We start from the raw sequence: 27,771 nt of genomic DNA on the forward strand, positions 1-27,771 counted from the left end.
TAGAGGGGACTGAAAAAAAATAAAAAAAACTTTTGTGTGGAGGTTGAGTCATTGTTGACACACACTCTCACACACATATCGGGTCAGACTGTGTAATTAGTCATTATATACTATGTAATTAGTAGTGAGTAGAAGTTTATTGATGTGAGTCGCTCATTACTTGACATATTTCGGCATTTACTTTACTAAGTAATAGGTTGTCGGGTAAGTACATCAGTTAATAGTAGGTAACTAGGGTCTAATCCCTTTCTAATTGGGTCGTGTGCTTTGGCAGAGGGGTCAAGCCGTTTCTTTCCGAGCTTATCCGTGATAAGATTATGATAAGATAAATACTAAAATACTAAAACACTAAAACACTAACCTCTAGACATATATCTGTCAAAGTGCCTAGCCATTGTCCTACCCCCTTACAGCTGTTGTCGTGTAAGTAGATGGCAAAAAAAAAGGCTCACTTTGTATTGTCTTCATACCAGGATGAGGCACAAGACAGAAACAAAGAGCTAGCTACATACAATAAAGGAAGGAATTCCAATACGAAATGGGCGCAAAAAAATTTTGTTCGGAAGTTGCGATTACAACAACTCTTAAGTATACATTATTATTGTGAATAGATACGAGAGATAATGATTATACTATACATTAGCCAAATTTTGACGTTCATAAAATGTCTCATATAATTCAATAGCTTCCTTTTGTGATTCAATAGAACTCTCAATAAAGATTTCAACACTATTTCTGAAATTCTCAATCTTCTCAATTTCAAAATTATCAAGTTCTTCTTTAATTGTTTCACTAATAGTTTGAAAACTACTTTCATAAGTACTGGTTTTCTGTTTTAATTTATCAACTTCAAATTGTAATAAATTAAGTTTTTCTTGTTGAGTACTACCATATTTTCGAATCAGTTTATCCAATTGAACTTGCTTTTTAGCTAATTCTTGATTGAATGTATAGAATTGCTGATAAATTTTGGCTCTTGTTTCAAATACAAACTTAATGGATCCAATAATACGTAAATATTCTTCAATTGAAAATCCTAAAGTTAATTGATCTTGAAGATTAACTCTATCTAAATTCTCCTTAATCTTTAATTGAACTTGACTAAAAGCTCCTAACAATTCGGTTGTAATTTTCAGTATTTCTAGTCCAGCTAATTCATCCAATGTCAACGAAATTTCATCATAAACTCCAACCAATGCATTTCTTTGATTTCCAACTAATTCAATAGCGAGGTATAATTGTTTCAAATTATATTCTAATTCATCAATATATTGTTTTTTATCAATAAAATATTCATCAGGTTCATTAATCTTAGTAGGAATTGAGAAAAATGATGACATAAATCCTCCACTTGGAGCTGTAGATGCAATTATACCTCCAGTAGATGCACTACTACCACTAGCAACAGAATTAGCATCATTGGCGGTTATAGCATTATCCAAAAATTCATTATTTTGTGTAGATGCTCCACTACCACTTAAACGTTCTCTTTCCTTTGATTCATTAGCAAAATCTTCACTGGTTAAAAACATAACAAAATCAGCATCATTAGCTAAAATTGGAATATTACTAATTTTACTTAACATTTTTTCTAACGATAATCGTCTATTTTCAATAAAGCTTTCATTAAATCTACCAATATAAGTTTGTTTACTTGGTGGAGGTGGTATGATTCTTCCTGGATGATTGTTTTGTAATTGATGATAAATCCATCTAAAATCTTTATACCTCCTTGATACAATTACATTATCTTCTGTTTTTATGGGGAAATGTTTGGTTTCAGGATTAGTATTTTTTGTTTTGATCGAATATACAATATGAGCAGTTGTTATATCTCCAACTTTCATAGGATCTCCTACACTTATAACAAGCTTATTATTATCAGCTGCTGGAGGAAGCTCTCCATTCTTCTTTGCTATTGGTATTTTTGATTCAGCATCAGAAGTTTTACTTTCAGGAGTCCTAAATTCTTGAATTTTTTGTTCATCTGTTTTCTTACTTTGAATTTCATATAACGGAGCATCTGCCTCTTTAGCCAATAACTCAGCTCTAGTACTAGACATGACTGAAGATCTATCATTAGATTTGGAATCATCTTGATTACTACCTAAAGGACCTAATGAACCATTATTTTCTTTTTCAGATGAGTTTGATGCTTCACCTCCGAGAAATTTAGCATTAATTTGACCACTAAATTTTCTGGGTCTTGGGGCCCTAAATAATTGACTATTTTTTAAATTAATCGGCCTCTTTGGTGATGTGATTTGTGTTTGTTGGTTTGGTTTTACTTTAATTGGACTTCCTTTATCATGGAATAATGAATCTCCAGTACTTATTTGTTTAGAAGATACTACAGATGAATCTAATATTCCTCCTTCATCAGTTCCATGAGTTAATTCAGAGAGTAATTGATCACGATGCTCTTTTCTTTCTTCCTTTTTTAAATCATTTAATTGATTATCTCTATAGTTATCAGTTGAAGCAAACAAATTATCATTAATATTAGGTATTGAATAATCATTATAATTCAGTTGAACTATATTGGAATTTGTATCTTCATGACCTTCGTGTATATTAACATTATCACCTTGATCATTCTCTTCGTCATCTTCTTCATCTTCATCATATTGTCCATAATAACTCTGACTAGCAGTATTTAAAGATAGATTTTGAAATTGATTATTTAACGGATTATCAAGCACTGAATGACTACTCAAGGCAGAATTGGTGTTGGTGTTTGGAGATATAACATCATCCCAATGTGAAGCTGTAAGATCCTCTTGCTCCATGGTAATTGTATATATATGTTTATTGGCTCTATTCTGTTGGAGCTTAACAAACACCTGAGCCTTAAAGATCTCCAGGGGAGTTTTTGAACGTCTCCAACGCACCAAAAAAGGGGACTGCACATAATGGGTGGACTCCAGTATGGCTGTTTATGTTTTATTATTATGTTTATTATGTTTATTATTTTTATTATGTTTATTATTTTCATTAAGTTTATTAAGTTCAAGCCATAATAGAAGAAATATACAGTGGCCCTTTAATCAGTTATTAATTTGAAATAAGAAGAAACCCTAAACAAGTATAAACATTCTCGATAAGGAGCTTAATGAATAGTTAAATTTCATGATTTACTCCTGCGGTAGGTTCAGTTTTAAAAATTTAACAAACAAGCAAATATAAGCATTTAGAATTAGACAATCTCTTCAGTTGTTTTATTCGTATTAATATTTATATATAAGTCTATAACAGTATCAAAACAAATTGATTGTTAAGGATGAAGCAGAAGTAAATTTCGCGGCCATTAACAAAATGGTCTCGATTTCCGGTCAGTGAGTGCTCATGAGCTGCTCATTCCTGTTGGTAAATTTGTTTTTATCAATTTTGATATGTATCACCCTATAAAGTGTATCTGAATGAAAAATGTAACTATAGAGAATACATTGGGAATAATAATTATGCCAATACTCTATAAGAATGATATCCCAAAATGGTTAGTTAATATAGCAAAAATCTAAGATTGAAAAGTACTAGTAATAAACGATACCCACAATTTAATAAACGTAAGAGTGAGAACAAATAAAATAAATACGAGCTCCATATATGAATAATGAACATCTTTTCTTCACCTCTTATACATTTAAGATCCAAATTTTCCAAAAAAAAGGGGAGAGCAGGGAATTGAACCCTGGGCCTCTCGCATGTTTGTTTCAATTGAATTAATCCAATTTACCCAAAGCGAGAATCATACCACTAGACCACACTCCCGGAATTTGTTTGATTTTGCTGACATTTTCACGTGCTTCCACATTAATGGAATCCGGGAGTCAACCGATCAAACCTCGAAATTCAAGATTAGACCTGTAGACTTTACCACCACGCTACTATCACATATCCTTGCAATTTTTACTGTACGATTTTTCATGGATATGTAATTGCACGTGATTTTCACGTGAAAATGGCGTGATTTTAGTCACGTTGATGTTTTTGAAAGATCTTTTTAAACCCTCTAAACCAGATGCACCTTTCCTAACTCCTTCATTTCATACATTTTAACGGTTAATAAGTTAGTGTTTGTAAATGCACTAATTTTCAAGTGAAGTGGAGTTTATGACAGTTCTACAAAAGTGTTATTTATTTTTGGATTTTGGTTAAATTCTTGAGAAAAGTTAATGGATGCATAATATCCTAATACTAATCAATCATTTTCCAATTTCCTTGCTACTTGACTTAGCTTTAATTCCTTCTTTAGAAGTTAGTTCAGTTTTGGAGATATATATTCTTACTTCAAAGAGTTAATTGGTTGACATTTAGAATCTAATATAAATTGATTTTGCAGTAAATATGAGCTTTGGGGTAATTGTATGCAGTCGAAAATCTGATCTAGTATCGAGCTGGTAATTTTAAAGCGGGACATTCGCGTACGATTGAACGCTTTTACGAATCATATTCTTATAGAAAGACATACGTTAGAAGGATATTTGAAAATGGTAGTCGAAAGATATCCAAAAGCTGTTGTATTTGATTTAGATTATACATTATGGCCCTGTTGGTGTGACACTCATATATCCATGCCTCTTCGATCTGTGAGTAAACAAGAAATTGAAGATAGTACTGGAATGAGACTACAGTTTTATAAAGATGTAGAATCTATAATCCGTGAATTAGTTGAAAATAATGTCAAAATAATAGGCGCTAGTCGTACAGCAGCCCCAAGAATAGCTCAAGAAATGTTATCATTATTGCATATTTTAGATACACCAGCAATTAAGTTCTTTGACTCATTGCAATGGGGAACAGGCTCTAAAGTCAAACATATTAGTAAAGCTGCTCGTCAATTAGGAATGGTTGAAGAACTAAGCAAGGGAGAATTTGTGTTATTTGATGATGAATTAAGAAACCGAGATGTCGCATCGATTAATTGTCATTTTGCCCATGTAAGAGATGAAGATGAAGGTTTGACAAGAGGCATATTTGTTAATGAATTGAAATCATGGAATAGATCTTTGCGGTCAAGCGAATAATCAATAAGAGTCATATAAACAATATAGAATAGTTAATCTCAGCTCTAAAAATTATAGAAGATAGAATATAAAGTATAGAATATAACAGAAAATGAGTAGTCTGTATTGCCAGTGTAAACAGATGACAATGGGGGTCCATAATTTGCAACCGGCCGATTAGAATTTTTTTTCTCATGGATGAAAATAGGAGAAACAATACCCGTCTCCGGAAATCATGAGATAACAACTACTCTAATTATAAACTAAATAGAGGGTTACTACAAGGTAAATAAAAGCTAGACGGAGAGTGGAACAGTTTCCCGGCAGTGAGGTTGGTACAAATTATCAAACTCGGTAAAATTTAGCCAAAATGCTAAATAAATTAGCTTCAAGACTTTGTGGAAACTTTACAGTAATTTTTCCGAGGACAACTACATATTAGCAATTCTTCCTTTCAACCAAGTTAAATTTGAATTGCTGGGGATGTGTGTACTAAAATCGATGAGATCGGTAAAATACAAAAATTTTGTTACACAGTGAGTTGTGTGCAGTCCATAGTTTCGGTGGAACTCAATTTGGCAGCCTTTAAATGTAACACAATAACACTAGTAAAAGACGAGGAAATGGAAGAATAAGAACGGCTAATATGAAAGATATTTTCCAAGGTCCCTCTGTATTGGCTTACGGTATCGTTAATAACAAGAAATTGGTCATCAATTTTTATAATGCGAGTGGTGTTTGAGCTAAGGCTAAAAGAAAATTTGGTTATTTCCCCAGTAATATTTTTACAAGGTCATCTAGATAAGGAATAAACTAATTAGAGATAGAGAATTCGGCGAATTAATAATCTATACAACTACAAGATAATTTGTAGATTAATTCACTAGTTATATTTTCACTGTCTATAGTAGCAAATATCTTGTTTACAGTGGCAAATTCTTAGTTTTCCTAATACCTTGACACAACTACCTTCGCAACACAATTAGTAGTACATTTCAGAACTCTAACAAATAATCTCTACCCTATAATACCGATAGTTAAAAAGTGAATCAATGAGGGTAATTTGAAGTCAACTGCTGCAAAAATGGAATCTTAATCATTCCAAACCTTAATTACCCGTGCGTTCGTAAAAAAGAAACATGCTTCGGAAAAATTGAACTTTTGTGGGGGAGGATTCAGCAGAAAAAAATTTGGCGATTGTATGGGGCTCGGAGAATAAATCATCTAGAAGCGGTATAGGGAAATAATTACGAAAGTGAAATAGTCATAGAAATGTAAAATGTATAAATTCATCGAGAATTGCACTTTTCTGTTTAGAAGTTGTTGATCTGTTTTCTTCTTCTAACTTTCTTATAGTTTTCATCAAGTATATCAATAAATCAAATCAATAATTTCCAATAATGACTATTGAATCATCAACTTCCACTCCAGCAGTTTCAGTCTGCAACAAAGATATTGGTAGCTTACCAGCTGCATTCCCATTTTTATCTGCCAACATTTTAGAATTATTTTTATTAACTGGTAAACATGCGGTTGTTACAGGAGGTGCTAGAGGTATTGGTTACGTTATTTCAGAAGCATATTTACAAGCCGGAGTTTCCAAATTAGCTATTATTGATTATTCTAGAAATGATGAAGGTATCAGTAAATTAAGAGCAGAATTCCCAAAGGCTACTATTTCATACTACGACTGTGATGTTAGAAGTGCTGAACAAGTTCAAAAAGTTATTGAAACTATTCATGAAGAATTTAAAACCATTGAAATATTTGTGGCTAATGCTGGTATTGCATGGACTTCTGGTGCATTAATCGAACAACCAGATGATGCTGAATGGAACAATGTTATTAATGTTGATTTAAATGGTGTTTACCACTGTGCTAAAAATATCGGAAAGATTTTTAAACAACAAGGTAAGGGTTCTTTAATAATGACTGCATCAATGTCCGCACATATTGTCAATGTTCCACAATTACAAGCCGCTTATAATGTTGCTAAAGCTGGTGTATTGCATTTAGGTAAATCCTTAGCTGTTGAATGGGCTCCTTTTGCTAGAGTTAATACAATTTCTCCTGGTTACATAGCTACTGAATTATCAGATTTTGTTCCTGATGACATCAAGAACATTTGGTATTCATTAACTCCAAAAGGTAGACAAGGTCATCCAAGAGAATTATGTGGTGCTTATGTATATTTTGCTTCTGATGCTTCTACTTATACTACTGGATCTGATTTAAGAGTTGATGGTGGGTACTGTTCAGTTTAAGAAAAATATTGATAAGAAGCCAGAACAGAAAGGAATTATGCATAGTTTAGTGTTTTGTTTATATAGATATGATTACTAACGCTATATAACAATTGGTTAGGTTATATAGTAATACATTTAATAAATGTTTAATGCTAATAGATAAAACCCCGGACTGATCTCGGTAAACTTCGGAGTAGGTATCACGTGCTACAGTCCACGCGCTCATACTGTTAGGTCTCGCCCAATGGAAACTGACCACTTATATTGCAGCTTTAGTAATTCTAACGTTACACAAAAAGCCAGTTCACTATTTGCAATCCTACTTATTACCCCCTTTTACCATTGAATTAACAATAATTTGATAATCAATAGGTTCATAAAGTTACTACTAAATACATCAAATATATATCTACATACTTATATACATAATTACATACTTATTCTATAATTCTTAGTAATTCTCCTTCCCCCTTCTCTCTCCATACATTTTTTAGTTATGCCCCGGAAAGTCTCAACTTTTTTTTCTTCCTTTCTCGCTGAAGCAACGGAGCCTATAAAGATTTCGAAAAATATATGAGGAAAAGTTTGTCATTACTCTTCCACTCTAAGAACTCAGGTACTTGTCAACTAAACATTCAGTCAGGTTAACATTCGCACCAAAGTATTGCCATTGATTCATATATAATTGGTTGCAGTACTTTTGTCTGATTTTTTTCCTAATTTTAAATTTTTGTTGTATCGTATATATTCAATTAAGTATTGTTGATTCATTATATTAATTAATTAAAATCGTTATTTCAGCATGTTGAGTTCATTCCGTAACACTGTTAAGTCAAATTCAATAATACCAAGAAGATTTTTATCTTCATCATCAGTTAGATGTCAAACCATTGGTTCCGATATTAGAGGTACTGATTTTAATGCTGCTAAATATACTAGTCAAAAATATCATGTTATTGATCATGAATATGATTGTGTGGTTGTTGGTGCTGGTGGTGCTGGTTTAAGAGCTGCTTTTGGTTTAGCTGAAGCTGGATTTAAAACTGCTTGTATTTCCAAATTATTCCCAACCAGATCTCATACTGTTGCTGCTCAAGGTGGTATTAATGCTGCTTTAGGTAATATGCATAAAGATGACTGGCATTGGCATTTTTATGATACCGTTAAAGGTTCTGATTGGTTAGGAGATCAAGATGCTATTCATTATATGACAAAGGAAGCTCCTCAATCTATTTATGAATTGGAAAATTACGGTGTCCCATTCTCAAGAAATGAAGAAGGTAGAATTTATCAAAGAGCTTTTGGTGGTCAATCAAAAGAATATGGTAAAGGTGGTCAAGCTTACAGAACTTGTGCTGTAGCAGATAGAACTGGTCATGCTTTATTACATTCTTTATATGGTCAATCTTTAAGACATGATACTCATTTTTTCATTGAATTCTTTGCTATGGATTTATTAATGCAAGATGGTGCTTGTGTTGGTGTCATTGCTTATAATCAAGAAGATGGTACTTTACATAGATTCAGATCCCATAAGACTGTTATTGCAACTGGTGGTTATGGTAGAGCTTATTTCTCTTGTACTTCTGCCCATACTTGTACTGGTGATGGTTATGCTATGGTTTCAAGAGCTGGTTTACCATTAGAAGATTTAGAATTCGTTCAATTCCATCCTTCTGGTATTTATGGATCTGGTTGTCTTATTACTGAAGGTGCTAGAGGTGAAGGTGGTTTCTTACTTAACTCTGAAGGTGAAAGATTTATGGAACGTTATGCTCCATCAGCCAAAGATTTAGCCTCAAGAGATGTTGTTTCAAGAGCTATTACTATGGAAATTAATGAAGGTAGAGGTGTAGGACCAAAGAAGGATCACATGTTCTTACAATTAAGTCATATTCCTGCTTCTGTATTAAAGGAAAGATTACCAGGTATTTCTGAAACTGCTCATATTTTCGCTGGTGTTGATGTTACTAAAGAACCAATTCCAATTTTACCAACTGTTCATTATAATATGGGTGGTATTCCAACCAAATGGAATGGTGAAGTTCTTAAAAAGAATGAAAAAGGTGAAGATGAAGTTGTTCCAGGTTTATTGGCTTGTGGTGAAGCTGCTTGTGCTTCTGTTCATGGTGCTAATAGATTAGGTGCTAATTCTTTATTAGATTTAGTTGTTTTCGGTAGAGCTGTTTCTCATACTATTAGAGATTCTTTAACTCCAGGTACTCCATTACCACCAGCTCCAAAGGATATTGGTTATGAATCTATTGAAAACTTGGATAAATTAAGAAATGCTAATGGTACTAAGAGTACTGCTGATATCAGAATGGATATGCAAACTACTATGCAAAAGGGATGTGCTGTTTTCAGAACTCAAGATACTTTAGATAAGTGTGTTGAACATATTACTGAAGTTGATAAATCTTTTACTGATGTTAAGACTACTGACAGATCTATGATTTGGAATTCTGATTTAGTTGAAACTTTAGAATTACAAAACTTGTTAACTTGTGCTACTCAAACTGCTGTTTCTGCTGCTGCTAGAAAAGAATCAAGAGGTGCTCATGCTAGAGATGATTTCCCAAGTAGAGATGATGTTAACTGGAGAAAGCATACTTTATCTTACCAAACTGAATTTGGTGCACCAGTTAAGTTGGATTACAGAGATGTTATCAAGACTACTATGGATGAAAGTGATTGTAAACCTGTACCTCCAGCCGTTCGTGTTTATTAGAGAGATACACACAAACATTTAATCCTGTATAACAGACATTAGTTCTTATCGCAACTCTAGTATTATTTCATTAACTCTCTTATTATTTATTTTTTATATGTTTCTTATGAGTTTCGCATGTTCAACCCGTTGAATAAACAATCAATCTATCAACAAATCTGTCAATTGTTCAACAATCAATTGTTTAATCAATTAAGAAACGTTCGATCTGTTTTAATTAATTAATTATTTATTAGTATTATTCTTACACTTAGATTAATATATGATTATTCTTAATCTTATACTCAGAGTAACAACCATTATACATTTGTTTGATCCGACAATGACAACAAAAGTAGCAACAATATAGAGTTAGTTGAGGAAATTGTAACCTAGCAATTTAACTCCTGATAAGAAGGGTCCAACCCCTATAGCTAAAAAAAAAGACCTAAAATAGCGAGAGTTCCCCCACCCCCGCTGATAGGCGATACAACTTCAATACTATAAATATGCAATTATTCCTTTGAATATCAAATTAGAATAATTTTTCAGTTAGATCTTAATTGATATATATTTTTCTTTTTCTATAGTTCGGCAAAGTCATCGAAAAGTCATTGACATTGTTGAGATCAGTAGTGAGTGAATTATTGTAGTTAGCGGATCGGCATTTACTCCACAAAATAATTGACATAAAATATTAACTATGGTTATTACTTCACAAATTAATCCTGCTGTAGGTCCATTACCTACCAAAGCTCCTAAATTAGCTTCTAATGTGTTAGACTTATTCTCCTTAAAGGGAAAAGTTGCCACTGTTACTGGATCTTCTGGTGGGATCGGTTATGCTGTGGCTGAAGCATTTGCTCAAGCTGGGGCTGATGTAAGTATTTGGTATAATAGTAAGCCTGCTGAGGGAAAAGCCGAATATTTATCAAAAACTTATGGTATTAAAGCTAAGGCTTATAAGGCTGATATTGCCAATGCTGATGAGGTTGAAAAAACCATATATCAAATTGAAAAGGATTTTGGACGTATTGATATCTTTGTAGCCAATGCAGGAATTCCATGGACTGATGGTGCATGTATAGATGCCGATCCTAAGTATGAAAGTTGGAAAAAAGTATGGGATGTTGATGTTAATGGAGTTTATTACTGTGCTCATACCATTGGAAAGATCTTTAAGAAACAAGGTAAAGGTTCATTAATTTTCACGGCCTCAATGTCAGGCCATATTGCCAATGTACCTCAATTACAAGCTCCTTATAATGCTGCTAAGGCTGCAGTTATACATTTGAGTAAATCATTAGCTATCGAATGGGCTCCATTTGCTAGAGTCAATTCAATTTCTCCAGGTTATATTATTACTGATATTGCTGATTTCGTACCTCAAGAAATGAAAGAGAAATGGTGGCAAATCATTCCATTAGGTAGAGAAGCTTTACCTCAAGAATTAGTGGGTGCTTATTTGTATTTAGCTTCTGATGCATCTACCTATACTACTGGTGCGGACATTCTTGTCGATGGTGGTTATTGTGCTCCATAAATTTCATACATCCAATCCGATTATCGGGCCAAGCATTTACATATATACGTCATATATATCTTACTGTATTATTGATAATCTTAATGAATTTAGATATTACTTTTGAATTTTCGGGGTAGATCACTTGGAAAAGCCTCCACTGTTATACCTGCAAGTTCTCGGTAGTCTAACCTACTTTGGCAGTACTCCCTATAAACATTGCGTCTCTAATTGCGAGAAAAGTTGCGAGCATCCAATAACACAATTTGGTTAAACCAGATAAATACAATTAAAATCAAAAATTAGATAGAAAAGCGAGTCCTGATTAGAGAGGTATCGATATTAGTGTAGTTTATTTAATATTAACAACTCTAAATATGGGGGAATATAATTAACCTATAGGCTATAATGAAATAAAAGTGAAATATGATATATAAGACTAACTAGCACAATACCATTAATAATAAAAGGTAAGGTAAAAGGTATTGGGGGAGTAAAGAAATGAAATAAAAATTGATGAATGACAAGGAATATTAAAAGATAACATCATCTTCATTCTCTTGAAGAATATCGGCATCACCTTCTTCATGAGCCTTAAGATCCAACTTTTCAACTTCCTTTTGAATTTGTTCTTCTGAATGAGGTTTCAGAGTATCTTGAGATTCTGATAATGCAAGAGCTTCAGCAGCTCTTTGCTCTTTTGCTTCTTTCTCTTCAAGTTCTGCTGCTGCCGCCGCTTCTTGTTTCTTTTCTTGAACTTTTTTCAATCTATAAAATTCTTCTCTATCTAATTCATCCAACTCTGAATTAATATAAGATATAGTATTTTCAGTTCTAGGAATGATAACATGTTCAATGGCATTAACTCTTCTATTAGTAACTTTAATGACTTCATCTAAAATGATAAATGCAGTTTGTAAAGATGCTAATTCTACTAAAGTTTCTACTGCTCTTGTATAAACAGTTTTTGCCTTTTGAACTTGTTGACCACCTCTACCTAAACCAGTAAATTTAAAATCATTAATTTCTTCATTAATATGACTTTCAAATGTTGGAAGATAAACTCCACTAACATTTTCTTGTTTTGTTTTAACTTGAAATCTGGCCTTTTGAACTGATTCTTGAACTTGATAACCTATATTATCACCAGTTGCATATTGAACTTCTGCTAATGAAAAGGCAGCAATTTGCATAACTCTACCCATTTTTTTCTTTGCATCATCAATTCTTTGAGTAATATCTCTAAATCTTTGAGTTAATGCTTCAGATTTTCTTTTTAATAATGAATGTCCTTGTTGAGCTCCCTTTAATTTCCCCTTCATTAATCCCAACGTCATTCGGGTTGGAAAAACCTGTTCACGATTTCCTGCTCCCGACATGGTCTACAGTGATTAGTTCAATTGGTTTGGTTACAATATGTTTGAAATTGTTCAAATTGGTCAAATTGTTCAAATTGTTCAAATTGTTCAAATTGGTCAATTTGTTCACTTTGTTCAATTCACTACTGCTCACTTATCCTGCCTCATTAAATTCGTTTGTTCATCGACGCTCCCTTTGGAAAATTACAGTAGTGCCAAATTGGGTTGCGTTTGTGTAACATCTATAAGCATTGAGTATATTTTTTTTTCTTTTACATAGATAGTGAAAAATTTACAAATCTCATAATTACTGGAGTAAAAATTATATATAATAAGATTAATGTGGGAGTTAGATCGACTAATACAGAAAGAGGATTATGCCTATGAAGAAGAAATTTCGAAAAACCCTTATGAACTCGAGAATTGGTTACATTATTATCTGATAAAGTGTTCACGTACTACGACTTCATTCCATAATAAGGTATTTATACTTGAACGAGCCGTTCAGAGCTTACCTAAATCCGTTGAGTTATGGACTATATATCTTGAATTAGTAGTTGGAATAGTTGAAAGTGTGGATTCTATACAGTATAAATCCCAATTTATCCTTGTAAATCAATTGTTTAATAGAGCATTATTACTATTATATGCTAATGAAGGTATATGGATAAAATATCTTAAATTCTTATTAGATACTCAACCAAATGAATTGACTTTAATAAGAAGAACATTTAATAAATGTCTCGTGAATCTACCCATTAAATCTCATGAAGTTATATGGCCTCTTTACTTAGTGTTTGCTAATTCTGTCGGGGGACTTACAGGAGCTAAAATATATCATAAGTATCTACAATATGCTGAACCACCCATACTAAAAGGATTAAAATCACATCCCAATCCAATACTAAACCTAACCATTGAAGATATTCTTAATAAATTCATAGAATTTGAAGATTTTAATGAAATAAACGGTATATATGCCAATATCATTAATAACCCAGATCAATACATATCATTAAATAAAACCAATCTACAATTTTGGCTAGATTATATTGATTTTCTAACTGATGATAAATATCGAGCTCGAGTTAATGATGATCATATTGAAAAGTTAGTACTACAAGGTATTGAACAATTTCCTGATCAGATAGGTACTTTCTATATAAAATTAACAAACTATTATAAATCTCAACCCGACAAAGAAGATTCGGCACGATACTTTTATGATAAGGGAATTAAACTGTGTGTTACAATTCAAGATTTCTTACTTATATACAATGCATACATTAATTTTGAAGAAACAATTCTTGATGACTTATCAGAGACATTAGAATTGAAACCAGTTAATGAACAACTAAGTAAGTTACTTGATTATAGATGTTATTATTTTGAACAGCTTATGGATAGTAGACCTATACTTATAAATGATATGATGTTAAGACAAGACATTAATAATTTGGATGTATGGTTTGATAGATTTGGGATATTCAAAGATGATCTTAATACAAAATTACAAACTTATGCCCAAGCTCTAAGACAAATAAATCCATTTAAAGCTCATTCATTATTGGGAATTCTGGCTCATAAACTATCGAAAATTTGGATAGATTATTCTGAAATATATTCATCAAAGGATGATTATAAAACGGCTGAATTGATTTTTACAAAGGCTATAGGTTCACAATTTAAACATCCAGATGAATTGGCAGATATCTATATTAATTGGAGTGAAATGCTATTGAAGAGTGATTATGAAGATGCTGATTCTAGAGCTATAGAAGTTATTAAAGATGGATTATTACGAAGTGATGCTAATGTAGATTATGAAGATTCATCAATAGATGTTCATAAACGAATGCATAGATCAGTTAAACTATGGGCATTTTATTTGGATCTTTTAGAAATGTTTATTGAACAAGAAACTCAAACTACAGAAATTCATCAAGTAATTAATGCTTATGAAAAACTTATTGAATTAAACATAGCTACTCCAAAACTTATTATTGCCTATGCAAAATTCTTAGAAACTTGGAAATATTATGAGAGATCATTTACGGTATTTGAAGTAGGACTTAAATTATTCCAAGATCCCTTTATAAAGTATGAGATTTGGAATGTTTATTTAACTAAGATACTTAAACAAATACATACACATACAAAGAATCAAACTGGTATAGAAAGAATAAGAGATTTATTCGATCAAGCTCTTGATGAGATCCCTCCTCAATTAAGTAAGGATTTCATTATACTCTATGCCAACTTTGAACAGGAGAATAAGTTTATTATGAATTGTATTCGAGTACTCAAACGAGGGATTCAGATACTCTCACAAAGTAATATTGATAAGTTTAATATTAACTATAAATCCAAAATTGATAGACAAAAAGTTAGTAAGGATAAGTATCAACTCTATTCCTTATTACTCGACAGAGTTGAAGAATTTCAGGATGAGATTGAATTACGCAAAACTTATGAAATGGCTATTCAGGATGTGGAACTCGCCTTACCAAATCTTCTTGTTCTAACCAATAAGTTTATTGATTATGAAACATCAACTCATCAGTATGATCGAGTTCGAAGTTTATTCAAATATATTATTAAACTAACTAAGAATTCGGCTGATAGTCTATGGATTCAATGGGAACAATTTGAAGTTAAGTATGGTAATGAACCCACCTTTAAAGAAATGCTTCGATTTAAGCGGGTTACCAAACAGGAATTTCAAGATAGTAAAGCCTTTAGGGATGCACTTAATCCTATGGGATTTGTTAAATCATCCGATGGACCTAAAGTATCATCGATTAATGCCAGTGAACCCATCCAATCAGAGACTACCAATACCAATACCAATACCAATCCCGATGAAATTGATATAGATATGGATATGTAGAATATTTGTATGTATATATTTAACAACTATAAAAGTACTTAACATCGTTTAAATGTCTCTTTCCATTTATCAACAAAAGAATCAAGATTAGCCACTTGATCCAAACTTTTATTAAACTTAATTGATTTATTGGATTTGATTAATTCTTGATAATTATTCCATCCTATATGATAATATTGGAATATTGTCATAAGAAATGTTTGAATAACTTTTAAATTATTCTTATCCTTTGATTTTAAAGAATTCGAATAGATTATTAAGATTTGAAATAATTTAATTAGTACTTGTAATACTGAAGAATTTATATCACTAACCGTAGAACCAGTACTAGTACTAACACCAGTACCAGAACTAGTACTAGTACTAGTACTAGTACCAGAATTGGCAAGGTCTTCACATGAACTAGTAGTTATATTTACACTAGCTTTAGGAGTAATTGAACTGCTAGTAGTTGTGGTAGTGGTGGTAGTAACAACTTCACTTATATTAGTAAAACTGGAATTCGAGAAATTAGATAAGGTTGGAGATGAAGCAAATGTAAATTGAGCTGATTGACTAAGAATTGGAGTCGAAGGAGCAGACATACTTAAAGGTAATTGATCATTTAATTGACTTAATATATAAAAAAATCCCGTAGAACTTAAATTTTCAAATTCCTTTAAATCTTCATGACCACCAAAACTTGATAAATATTTATAAAGATAATGACTTGAAGAATAATTATTTATACTTGTCCAATTATTCAAAGATTTATTTAAATGAGATAAGAATTCTCGAGTAAAGATTTGTTGATTCATTAATTCTAATAAACAATAAATATCTTGTAATGATTGAGTCTTTTCAAATAAAAGTAATAAGACTGGAATTAAAAACATTTCATCATGTTTAGATAATCCAAATTCCGATAAGGACTTAATATATAAAAGATACTTAAAATTTGATTTAAATAGTTGTTGATCTTCAATTGTTAATACTTTAAGTATTGAAGTAAATAATGGTCGATTCAATGTCATCTCAATAATTTTAGTAAATTCAAAATCTTTATTAGTTTTAATAGATTCCAGTAATTTCTTATATTTACCTTCGAATAATTTAAATGAATTATTTATAGTATTAATTGAATCTTGACTATTATTATTATTAGATAATACTTTAAGAAAAAATTCAAATCTTAAACTGGCAGGTATATTCGAATCCCAGCCTAATTTTCTAATAGTATTTTTATCCACTTCAAATTTATGATTGAATTCTTTATTATTATCTTCATTAATTAAATTATTAACTACTTTTATCCATTGTTGTTGATTCTGGATATGAATTTGTGATGTCTTTAATCGTGCATCATTTAAATTCTTCGTATTTAATTCATAATTACTTAAAACTTTCTTAAATTCTCGATTATGCTTTGACTTATCTCCCGTTGATTTAGGAGGTAAATTAATGGGCCGAGTTTGATCAATGAGATTTAATTTTTCAGTCGATATTAAATGTAAATCTTCCATTGAAGATTGAGATTTAATGAAATTGGGTAATTTATACATAACCGTTTGATCTCTTGATAATTTAATTAATTTTGAAAATGACGTCGATCGTTGATTATAATATTGACTAATGTTTTGAGTGATTTCAATATCATCATTAGTATAATTACCTGCACTGGAATTAATGGTACTATCAAAATCATCAGTAGTATCATCTTCTTCAATAATACTTTCTTGAGTTATATTAGTCATTCCAATTATAGAATTATTACCACCTCCAATTGATCCATTACTACCTCTTCTAGAATTGGAAGGAGAAATTCTCGATAGATCAGGTTGAGAACCTAATCTACCAGGTAATGGACATGGTCTAACTGAAGTATTGGTAATTACAGTGGTATTATACTTATCAATATCAGTAATTAAATCATTACGAGTTAATAAACTATCTTTACTTTTAGTCTTGGATCGATTAAGAGTAGTATTAGAACTGGATGATGAAGATCCAGCCTGGATATATTGTTGTTGTTGTTGTTGTTGTTGTTGTTGTTGTTGTTGTTGTTGTTGTTGTGGTGGTTGTGCTTGTTGTGAGACATTAAGCTGTTGAACAGAACTCTGACGAAGATTAACTTGATGAGCAGCAATATGTTGATTCCGTGATGAATTCTTCATATATAATTCAGCATGATTCTTAATAACAGGGACATTAAATACCAAATTATCAAGATCATTAGATAAGATCTCTTCTTCATTATCATTTTCATCATACTTCTTCTTTCTCAATAATTGACGTTCTTTAATTTCTTTAGAACTTATATATCTAGTCTTTGATCTTAGAATAGGTGTGACTGAATTGGAATTAGAACTTTTCAAATGGTGGATATTGGATAGTGAATATGATTTCAAATTCTTATGAGGAAGATTAGTATTGATATTATTGTTATTGTTGTTATTCATATTGCTATTGTAATTATTAATATTATTGTTATCAATTATCTGAGGTGGAGTTCTATACTTATCTAAGATTGGAGTTGAAGTTTCCGCAGGTGCTGAAGCTCGACGACCAGCTACTCGTTTACTGGGAGTTGATACATTAATGGTGGTATTACTTATATCTTCTGAACTAATGGTACTACCGATTTCATCATTAAGATCATCATCATCATCATCATCATTATCAATGGTTATCAGATTATACTTTGAACTACCATTAAATATTGATGGTGAAGCTGATGATGGACCTATAGAAGTACTAGTTAAAGAATTTAATCTTGAATCTACTGCACCTGATTCTAAAATTGGATGATCAAATTGTGAAGATAGTATAGATGATGATTCATCAGAATAAAATGATACTAATGATTCTCCTGAAATAGGTCGATTAATCTTTACTGGACCAGCAGTATTCGATTTAATACTAATACTATTATCAGGTAAAGAAGGTAAAGGACCATTTGGCTTTTGAGTTTGTTGGTTCTGGTTCTGGTTCTGGTTCTGATTTTGATTTGATAACTTTTGAATATAATAATCTCCAGGACGTTTTGATTCATTTAAAGAATTTAATGATGATAAAGATACCACTCTTTTTGGAGCTGAATTTATAGGAGTAGTTGTGATTGTAAGTTTTTTCTTCTGATTGGTTGAACTAGTTATACTTGAAGTCAGATAATTCAATTTCCGAAAATTTATTGGGATGTGGGTCGATGTTATGGATATATCGTAATAGTTTTCGTGGTCATTAGCAGTATTATTATTATTATTAGTAGTAGTTATATTACTATTTGTAGTAGTGAAATTAGTACCATTCATAGATGGTTGAGAAACCAGCTTGCGACTCATGATAGTAAACAATTTATGAGGTATAGAAATGAAACAAGCGAAGGTGATACAACAGTACTTTAAAGCGAATGAATAGTAATATTGAAATTTGGTAATGGGATGAGCAGATTGCTCAGAAAATGATACAAAAACTTTTTAAGTCGTAATAAATTTACACTTATCAACAGTATCAGTATATAGTAACTGAATACCTACTATGATAATGTTATTATACTACCAAAGGTTTCAATAGTCTTGAACAGGTCTTTGCTTTTAGCTTTTAATGGGTTACTGGAGTGCACATAGACCCGTACACCAATTTTTTTTGGTTTGCTTTTGTTTTGGTTGGCTGTGTGCAGTCGCCAATTCCAGTTTATAATTAGCAGTTGGATCAATTGCAGTTAAGTACTGATGGAATACACAGGCGTCGATGAACTAATGTTTATTTGAGTGAGAGTTTCAGTCGATGGGTCAGCAGTTTTTGCAATTGTAATTTCGGATATATATACTTTTGAATCCTTTGATTCAGGATTATATGTAATTATAATTTGTAATTTCTAATTTGATCTATACTTCCGTCTCTTCCCCTAAGACATACACCATCATGTGGGACCCCTAACGATAAGGTACAAATACATAAATGTGTGGGCTATGTTATTTTAACCTTAACAATCATATATATCAACAATGGTTAAAAATAATTTCTATGATAACAATATTATTATGTATTATAAAGTATGCTTAGTTCATTTCTGCCACTCATCGCTACTTCCTAATTAGGCCTTTTTTTGGATGATTTTGGAACTCGCATATATTTTCTAGAGGATCGCCCGGATGTGACACAGGTCACGTGTAAAATCCCCGAATTTCTATGCTCTTAACCCTTAATTATATGTAATACCTTTATTTTTCATAGATGCACTTTACAACAGATAAAGAATAAGGATATGCTATCAGTATAGTGGGCTTAATTTTAACTCATACTTCCATCTTTTTCTTTTGTAAATACTTTGCCACAATCCTTACAACTCTATTGAACTTATTTAACTTACTTTTTAATAATATTCTCTTAGAATAACTAGTTTTTCAAGAACAAATTAATATGTCTACTATCATAGCTACAGAACCTTCATACCATTCAGTAGTTAACTCACTTATAGCTTCTATAACTTTTAGTGTTAATTTCTTTAAGTACCTCTTAAATTTAGATCTACAAATTAACCAGAACTCAATTTTATTTAATATCGGAAAATATAATGCTAAGCGCACTAGCTCTAAACCACTCAGAGCAACTAATATGAATATTACAAAGTTTGTGTATTACAACATTGTCAAGATTTTTAAATTTTGAGCTCTATATTGTCTCTATTTCTTTAATCACAGATTTGATTAATTAATGGGAATGATTCGCTGTGGTACCTCTAGAAGTACTTTGAGATTTATTAGTACTCACTTTTCTTCTCTGGTGGCTGCAAATCCATGAGATCTCACGTATAAATCGATACAACCCTTAGAAGAAATTGCACCAAGAAAAGAAACATTCAATCCTTTACAGAGACTGTTATGAAACCATATTGTCTCCGTATACTATTTATATTGCCGTTCTCTCTAAGTTCTACCAAACTCCTTCTCAGAGACTACTTCGAAATACCCTAAAGGCTGAATTTACATGCTTTGGTTATAAATTTGTATATATAATTTGCAAATCCAACTGAATATCTTCTAAAACTAGGACGTCTATTCCATTTTATCACCAATAAGATTTCAACTTTTGTAATGACTTTGGGATTGAGTAAGAGATGGAATAATGATGATAGCAATATGATGCAGTAGGATTAGAACAGTCTTTTAAAGCTTCAAAGATCAATGTCACAGCCTCTCAAGATAATACATTAGATAACGAGGCTAATGGCAAACTGATGATTCAAAAGGATTTATTTGTATTAATGCTTAAGGAATTATTACAAAATAGTTCATCGAATACAGAACCACTACAGTAATAGTAATACATAATTAATAATAAATAATAATAATAAATAATAATAATAAATGATAAGTAAATCCGTATTTACTTACATTAATAGTCTCTCTCGGCTTCAATCCAATCTGTAGTACTCATTTGACTTAATCTAGATAATGCTCTTGCAAATGCAAACTTCTCTTCATCATTGACAAACATTGAAGCTTTCTTTGCAATCGATTTATCAAACCCATGTTTTAATACTAATTCATCATCTTCAAATGTCTCTTCAACACCTCCTTTATCTTGTTGTTTCTTATATAATTGAAAGTTACCTTGCTTTAAATCTTCTGGTTCAACAAATAAATCTTTAAATGGTGCAGCTGCTGTTACTGCTAAATTTCCATGATTATCATATACTGCATCTAAAAATGTAATAAATCTTCTAACTTCATCTCTAACATTTATACTTAAATATGGAATATCTGTTACAATAAATGATTTAAAACTTTGAGCTAAAGTTAAATAATCTCCAGCTGCTAATTTATTTCCACAAAGTTGTTTAAATGTAAATTGAGCTACTGTAGGTGGTGAACAGATTGGAACATTTAATGGTCGTCCCCATACTTGTAAATCAAGTGATTTTTTATCTTTATCATCATTCTTTCTATTAAAATAATCATACCAATTTTCAATATGCTTTTCACAATTAGCTTGATTTACTGGCAGTAAATATTTAACTCCCGGCTTAGGAAAATAATAATTGGATGATAATGGTCGAGGAATTTTTCTGTAATCAATTGGAGAATTCAAATAAATAACTCGACATTGAAGTTTAATTAATTGAATACAAGGAATGAATGAAACTCTTTGAATCCCATTAAGGTATAAATCATCTGGTGCACGATTAGATGTAGCAAATAATACAACCCCATGATCAGGATTTAATAATATCATTAACAATCTTCTTAATAACATTGCATCAGCTACATCTGTCACTTGAAATTCATCAAAACATAAAATAGTTGAATCACTAGCGATTTCATTAGCAAGTATTGGAATCACATCAGTATCTTCTCGATATTGAAGCTTTAATTGGTGAGATCTCTTATGTAAATGCTGCATGAATTGATGAAAATGAATTCTTTTCTTGGGTAAATGCTTAGGAATCGTATTATAAAATAAATCCATCAACATGGTTTTCCCACATCCAACATCTCCGTATAAATAGATTCCTTTAATTTCATTCTCAGCAAATTGAATAGGTTGATCTTGCCTCAGTTTCCCTCTATTACTTAAAAATGATCGAAATATAGATCCAACTTCAAACTTAGGTTCTAGACTCTCAATTACTGGTGCTTGTATTTCTGGAGGATGATAATCAAGTAATTTTTCATGCAAAAGAGATAAATTCGAGATAATTTTCCTTTGATATGGATCATCTCTTAATCTTCCAGATTTAATTTGTTTATCATATTCTTCAATTGGCGTAACATTATTCCATTTTGGAATTGATACTGAAAATAGTCTTCTTCCGGTAATTATTCTTGAATTTCTCGCAAATGATCTCATATTGCGAATATAGGCTCTATACTTTATAATTGGTGATATTATACTTTTTTTTTTGTCTAATAAGTCTATACAGCTTTTCTATTTTATTGTTAATTATTAATTATAATTCTAGATTATTATTAATTATAATTCTATAATGATAATGACGAAATGCAAACTAAATAGCAAAGGATAGTGGTAGTTAGATCATAAAACAAACAATTCTAATAAAAAATTCAAAGAACAAAGTACTCCAACTATTGTAAATATTATTAATTACAAAATAAAGTATAAACTATTTATATAAGTTCCATCACAGCTCTTCGATAGTAATTGTCGATACTAAAGCTACAAAACGATTGGGGCACATTATTTTTTTTTTGATCACTCTCCCGCGATTTTTTCGCACAATTTAGTTTTTTTTGTGGAGGAAAATGTCTCACTTCGGATAAAGGTTGCGGAGTTGTGTCGCAATACTTTATCGATGCAAAAATGTCGGTTGAGTTTTGCAGTCTACTACATTAGCAAAGAAAATTTGTAATTAGATATTTAATTAATTTGAAGTATATAAATAAAAACCAGTTCTAAATGTAATTATACGACTAAAATGATTTACTTTTTACCGAAAAGTGAAATAGCACCATAGTTTGGATCAGAATACTTTTCGTACCTTTCCTTAGTCCATCTTCTACAAGCTTTACCGTATTTTATCATCAAAATATAACTACCATTGATAATAATTGAAAGCATAAAGATAAGCCAAGTAACAACTTTTAAACCATTATGATCTAACCATGGTTGAAAACCAAAGGTGAATCCGAAACCAATACAATTTCTGAGGAAAAGCATAAGTACAAGAGATTCACTAGCAAGTTGATGATATGAATCTACAGTATAAGATAAACAAATACCTCCAGTAGCACTCATAGCTATACCTAATAATCCTTGACCAATTATAGCTGGAATAGCCCAATTGGCTTGATAATAAGCACCTAAACCATAAGCAAGCAAACCAGCTGCATTAATTATAGTTGGAACGTGCATGGCATGCAATCTGAATTCTGGTTCTAAAACACCATTATTCTTTTTTGCTAATCTAACAGTTAACCAATCAACAAATGGACCACCGTATATCATACCAATAATATTTCCAACAAAAACTGCAAGATTAGTTAAACCAATTGTATTTGCTCCAAAATAATAAGGTGAGGCAGCAAATATTTCGGCTTGAGAAGTGAAAAGTAACGATAAATACATCATTTGAGCACCATATATAACACCACCCCAAATAACAGCAGGGAACGTACATAAGTAGAAAGGTCTAATGAAAATAGTTAACCATGATCTTTTATCATTATATTCCAATTCAATTAATCTCAACTTTTGCCAATAAGTTCTTTTTGGAATAGAATAATCGATTGATGAGTCTTCCAGTTCTTCTGACAGCATTTTACTTGTAACTTGTTGTATTCCAACTTCTGTAACCATTCCTTTTTCTGTACTATCAACTGGAGCTGCATCTCTTGATTTTATTTGTTGAAGAATTTTTCCTTCAAGTACTTCCTCATTATAATCTCTACGGAAAGTGGTATCTTCCATTCCAAATAATAAAATAACAAATAAAATGCCAAAGAAAATAATTTGGAAATAGAAACACCATTGCCAACCCATTGATGTTGTAATATACCCACAAGCAACTGGTCCAAGGAAACTACCAGCATATAAGGCTAAGATCAATAAAGAAATAGCTGATGCTCTCTCATGTTGAAAGAAAACATCTGTAGAAGAAATTTCCACTAACGAATCCACTGGAGCAGCAGCAAACCCACTAATAATATTATAGAAAGCTAAATATGCGAAATTTTTAGATTGACTACCCAAAATGCAGGCGATTAAGACTAAGATTGTACACACCAAGTAAACAAATCTTCTACCTAATTTTAAAGCAGTTGGTTGTAAGAATAAACAGCCAAAACCTAAGAAAAGGAAACAAAGAGCCGCCGTTACATTTAATTGGAAAAATGAAATATCGAAATCTTCACTCCAAATTACATAAATTGGACCATAAAAGTTAACAGCAACAGCCAATAAAAAAGCCCAAATCCAAAGTAAAGTAAATTGTTGGATCTTTTTCTTTTGGGGCCATCTTAATGGATCATTAGGGTTTGAAGACGGTTGTGGTAAAAGAATAATATTCTTACCACTACCTTCACCTTTTTTTACATCCAAGTTACCTTCTAAATCCACTAAATGAATCGTTCCGGGAACATTATCGTATTCTGTATCTATTTCTGTATCAGACATTATTATTCAATAATTCCAATGGAGTTTTGGTGGTGCCATAGAATTAACATTATTATTTTCGTTGACTAATTTACCTATTTATATAATCATAATTAATAATCATTAACAAAATTTTGATCATATACTCAGGTGGTTCATTTATCAAATCGGTTCTTATCACCTTTATAGTTTAAGTGTTATCAGCACGGATAAAGATTCATTTTCCGCATTTTGGAACCTATTTGGGGAATTTCGCATTCGAAAACCGTTCCTAATTTGTCTTTCGCATAAGGCTTGACACAGAAATGCGCTTCCTTGACAGAAATTTCAACTTATCTATAACAATGGTGATTAAATTTGATATATATTATGTAATAGATAACAGATTGTTCGATTTGACCTTTCAAAGTCTAATATAAAGTTTTATTTCTTATCTCACAGACTAGACCTATTTCAGCCACATTGCTTTAAAAATTAGCCGCGCATATTTATCATAATTATCACCCCTTATTAGGTGCCTTAATAGGTTCTTCCGCTAAATGTTACTAAGGTTATATTTAGAATTGCTTGTGAAAGAAAGCATTTATGATTTGCTTTATTGAAGAACAACTTGTTGGATAGAATAAGCGACATTAATATCTAATCTAAAATTGCATCTAATCTAATCTATATTATATCTGTAATATATGTGTATTATATGTGTAATATATGTGTAATATATGTATATAATACCTATTCTAAGCCGAAGTTAATAAAATATTGACAAGCTTCGTTCATTGCAATCAGTTGTATCTCATGTAAAGAATCATATAATGCTGGACTATGAGTGATGTAAGTAAATGTCCTACAAATAATATTGTAAACAGTAAAGTCATAATGAAAACTATTTAGGTATAACTTCGACATATATAATAACATTCCCTCTACGTAGCAGCTTTATTGAAGTATTGGTAACAGTAGTACAGTATTTATTTTATGTAGTGCGGCGTGGATGTTTCGATCCTACTTTGAATTTTCGTTATGAGGAATGTCAAATCTATTGTACGAACCAAGCAAAGCAAAGCAAAGCAAATTAAACTAAACTAAACTAAACTAAACATAATGGCCGGAGGCAGTCGTAACCATAACGGCAAGGACACAACTCCTGTAGATCAGACAAATACTGATCTTCATTTCATATCAGATATTACTACAAAGCCCCACTCATTTAAACAAAATCCAAATCGTAAACCACCTCCTCGAAGATATAAACCAGTTAAACAATTGATAAGTGATGAAGTTAAGTTCTTACAGACAAAGAATTTAGCGGTAGATACTCCTACATATGTGTCGATTGTATCACCTCCTAGTTTAAGACCTCTGAAAAATTATTGTGATATCACCGGATTAGAAGGTCCATATAAGAATCCCGCTAATATGTTAAGGTTTCATAATGTTGAAATATATCAAGAAGTTATTAAGAATATGCCAAGTGGAGTGGATCAAGAGTATTTGGAATTAAGAGGCGCTAATGTTATATTGAAATAGATTGTATATATATGGTTATGTGTATTATAGGTCATTAAATGATAAATAAGTAAATAAATAAAAGAATTCTTATTTACATAAGTTATATCCAACTCTTAACAATTTTCGCGATATTATTATCAAAAGTAACATTATCAATGGTCTGATCACTATCGGCTGATGAGCTGGAAGATGTAGCTAAGGAATAATTGAATGGATTACAGATTAATCTTATGTAACATTTATAAACAGATTGAAACAATGATTTTATATCTTGATAATTTACTTTATGAGGAGGAGGAGTATTACTGCTGGAGTTATTTGACAAACCGATAATTAATTTTAATCCATTATTAGTCTCATATCCGTAAACTTCAATTCCATCTTGGATGAAAAGTAAAATTACACCCAAATCAGAAGTACTAGCAGCAGTAGTTGAGGTATTTGATGATGCACTATTAGATCCAGATGCAGATGCACTATGAACGTGACGTTGATAAGTATAATATTGTTGTTCTCTGAGATTTAAGGAAGAAGGTGATGAAAAAATATCTAATGCCATATGAGAAAGGAAATTATACTTGAGAAAGTTGTTATTGTTTTCTTCTTCATCCTTTGGTGAAGAATTGGGTAAAGAATTGAATGATTGAATATAAAGGGGCTTATCATGTCTGGATATTATGGAGATGAAACGTAAAGATTGGTTGTTTGGAGGTTTTGCTGTGGGTGTTGAAGGGCTTGATAGTACTGTATCTGGTTGAGGCTGTTGGTCAGCATTCGGTTGAGGAGTTGCAGTTAATGAAGGAGGTTGCTGCTGTAGCTGAGACAGACTTGCACTAACCGCGTCTGTCATTGTTTAAGTATGTCTATGTGTAGTTCAATGTATATTCTTAGCAGCTTTCACTATGAATTGGTCTGGTTTTGGTTTTTAACATGGTTGATCTTATGTACAGGACCAATGTCGCGAAAATTGATAGCGTCGCAAAGAAGTGTCTGATCGGATCGGATCGGAGGAGGTCTTGTCGTATAGACGCACAAAGGTGAGATCTAAATTTAGAACCTAACTAATTGACCCGCTTTCTTCTCTTATTTCCATGATAATTTAGAAGCCGATCTCCTACATTGATATGAATTTTTACAAGCTCATATAAATATATACATATACTATAGAGATGTTATATATACACATATACTATAGAGATGTTATATATACACACTTACGAAGCACGATTATTACAGATTAAGTGAAAACAAATTTTGAATGTGCAGAGTTTTAACGCAAACAATACAATCGCAACCTTAAAATAATCTTGTAACTTACATAGCCCTACGTAATGCGAAATATACCCTTAAAAAGTCTCTGTGTAATATCCTCAACCTCATAGTTTTACAATAGCAGGAAAATAGTTTTCCTATAGTATAATAAAAATTTGCGATTGC

The 27,771-nt window shown here is 31.5% G+C and overlaps 12 protein-coding genes and 1 non-coding gene across 13 annotated transcripts; 6 read left to right on the forward strand and 7 right to left on the reverse strand. All coding sequences in view use genetic code 12, as the record gives it.

Moving 5' to 3' along the window:
- Positions 1-147: 147 nt before the first annotated feature.
- Positions 148-2,899, reverse strand: RJT21DRAFT_30383 (sorting nexin 1). The gene has a single exon (XM_064884085.1). It carries the CDS (start codon positions 2,787-2,789, stop codon positions 633-635), a length of 2,157 nt encoding a protein of 718 aa, XP_064738204.1. The 5' UTR covers positions 2,790-2,899; the 3' UTR covers positions 148-632.
- Positions 2,900-3,669: 770 nt separating this feature from the next.
- Positions 3,670-3,771, reverse strand: RJT21DRAFT_t94. Its single transcript has one exon. It is a non-coding gene; the product is annotated as a tRNA-Pro (tRNA).
- Positions 3,772-4,451: 680 nt separating this feature from the next.
- Positions 4,452-5,111, forward strand: RJT21DRAFT_119909 (Mg-dependent acid phosphatase). Its single transcript, XM_064881566.1, has one exon. It carries the CDS (start codon positions 4,491-4,493, stop codon positions 5,025-5,027), a length of 537 nt encoding a protein of 178 aa, XP_064738205.1. The 5' UTR covers positions 4,452-4,490; the 3' UTR covers positions 5,028-5,111.
- Positions 5,112-6,242: 1,131 nt separating this feature from the next.
- On the forward strand, positions 6,243-7,655 carry RJT21DRAFT_119910 (peroxisomal 2,4 dienoyl-CoA reductase and sorbitol utilization protein). The gene has a single exon (XM_064881567.1). It carries the CDS (start codon positions 6,407-6,409, stop codon positions 7,268-7,270), a length of 864 nt encoding a protein of 287 aa, XP_064738206.1. The 5' UTR covers positions 6,243-6,406; the 3' UTR covers positions 7,271-7,655.
- A 399-nt stretch (positions 7,656-8,054) lies between these two features.
- On the forward strand, positions 8,055-9,983 carry SDH12 (Sdh12p; the record flags this gene model as incomplete). Its single annotated transcript, XM_064880181.1, has 1 exon — positions 8,055-9,983. One exon carries the CDS (start codon positions 8,055-8,057, stop codon positions 9,981-9,983), a length of 1,929 nt encoding a protein of 642 aa, XP_064738207.1.
- Positions 9,984-10,324: 341 nt separating this feature from the next.
- RJT21DRAFT_30443 (SDR family oxidoreductase) lies at positions 10,325-11,761 on the forward strand. Its single transcript, XM_064884087.1, has one exon. It carries the CDS (start codon positions 10,666-10,668, stop codon positions 11,503-11,505), a length of 840 nt encoding a protein of 279 aa, XP_064738208.1. The 5' UTR covers positions 10,325-10,665; the 3' UTR covers positions 11,506-11,761.
- VMA8 (H(+)-transporting V1 sector ATPase subunit D) lies at positions 11,762-12,992 on the reverse strand. The gene has a single exon (XM_064884088.1). The coding sequence runs from the start codon at positions 12,861-12,863 to the stop codon at positions 12,018-12,020; it is 846 nt and encodes a 281-aa protein (XP_064738209.1). The 5' UTR covers positions 12,864-12,992; the 3' UTR covers positions 11,762-12,017.
- A 155-nt stretch (positions 12,993-13,147) lies between these two features.
- Positions 13,148-16,133, forward strand: RJT21DRAFT_30446 (mRNA splicing protein). Its single transcript, XM_064884089.1, has one exon. It carries the CDS (start codon positions 13,183-13,185, stop codon positions 15,730-15,732), a length of 2,550 nt encoding a protein of 849 aa, XP_064738210.1. The 5' UTR covers positions 13,148-13,182; the 3' UTR covers positions 15,733-16,133.
- On the reverse strand, positions 15,677-19,022 carry RJT21DRAFT_105174 (uncharacterized protein; the record flags this gene model as incomplete). The annotated part of the gene is made up of 4 exons (XM_064879798.1): positions 15,677-16,123; positions 16,214-17,662; positions 17,834-18,209; positions 18,285-19,022. The coding sequence occupies 4 exons, from the start codon at positions 19,020-19,022 to the stop codon at positions 15,771-15,773; spliced, it is 2,916 nt and encodes a 971-aa protein (XP_064738211.1). The 3' UTR covers positions 15,677-15,770.
- Positions 19,023-20,745: 1,723 nt separating this feature from the next.
- Positions 20,746-22,702, reverse strand: RJT21DRAFT_30449 (uncharacterized protein). Its single transcript, XM_064884090.1, has one exon. It carries the CDS (start codon positions 22,561-22,563, stop codon positions 21,109-21,111), a length of 1,455 nt encoding a protein of 484 aa, XP_064738212.1. The 5' UTR covers positions 22,564-22,702; the 3' UTR covers positions 20,746-21,108.
- A 424-nt stretch (positions 22,703-23,126) lies between these two features.
- RJT21DRAFT_119917 (major facilitator superfamily domain-containing protein) lies at positions 23,127-24,455 on the reverse strand. Its single transcript, XM_064881568.1, has one exon. The coding sequence runs from the start codon at positions 24,211-24,213 to the stop codon at positions 23,155-23,157; it is 1,059 nt and encodes a 352-aa protein (XP_064738213.1). The 5' UTR covers positions 24,214-24,455; the 3' UTR covers positions 23,127-23,154.
- A 1,391-nt stretch (positions 24,456-25,846) lies between these two features.
- Positions 25,847-26,362, forward strand: RJT21DRAFT_119918 (uncharacterized protein). Its single transcript, XM_064881569.1, has one exon. The coding sequence runs from the start codon at positions 25,927-25,929 to the stop codon at positions 26,350-26,352; it is 426 nt and encodes a 141-aa protein (XP_064738214.1). The 5' UTR covers positions 25,847-25,926; the 3' UTR covers positions 26,353-26,362.
- Positions 26,363-27,469, reverse strand: RJT21DRAFT_119919 (uncharacterized protein). The gene has a single exon (XM_064881570.1). The coding sequence runs from the start codon at positions 27,182-27,184 to the stop codon at positions 26,435-26,437; it is 750 nt and encodes a 249-aa protein (XP_064738215.1). The 5' UTR covers positions 27,185-27,469; the 3' UTR covers positions 26,363-26,434.
- Between the last annotated feature and the right edge of the window lie 302 nt (positions 27,470-27,771).

Source organism: Scheffersomyces amazonensis (genome assembly GCF_036850825.1).
Source record: "Scheffersomyces amazonensis strain UFMG-HMD-26.3 chromosome Unknown RJT21scaffold_3, whole genome shotgun sequence".
In the NCBI taxonomy this organism is placed as follows: Eukaryota; Fungi; Ascomycota; class Pichiomycetes; order Serinales; family Debaryomycetaceae; genus Scheffersomyces; species Scheffersomyces amazonensis.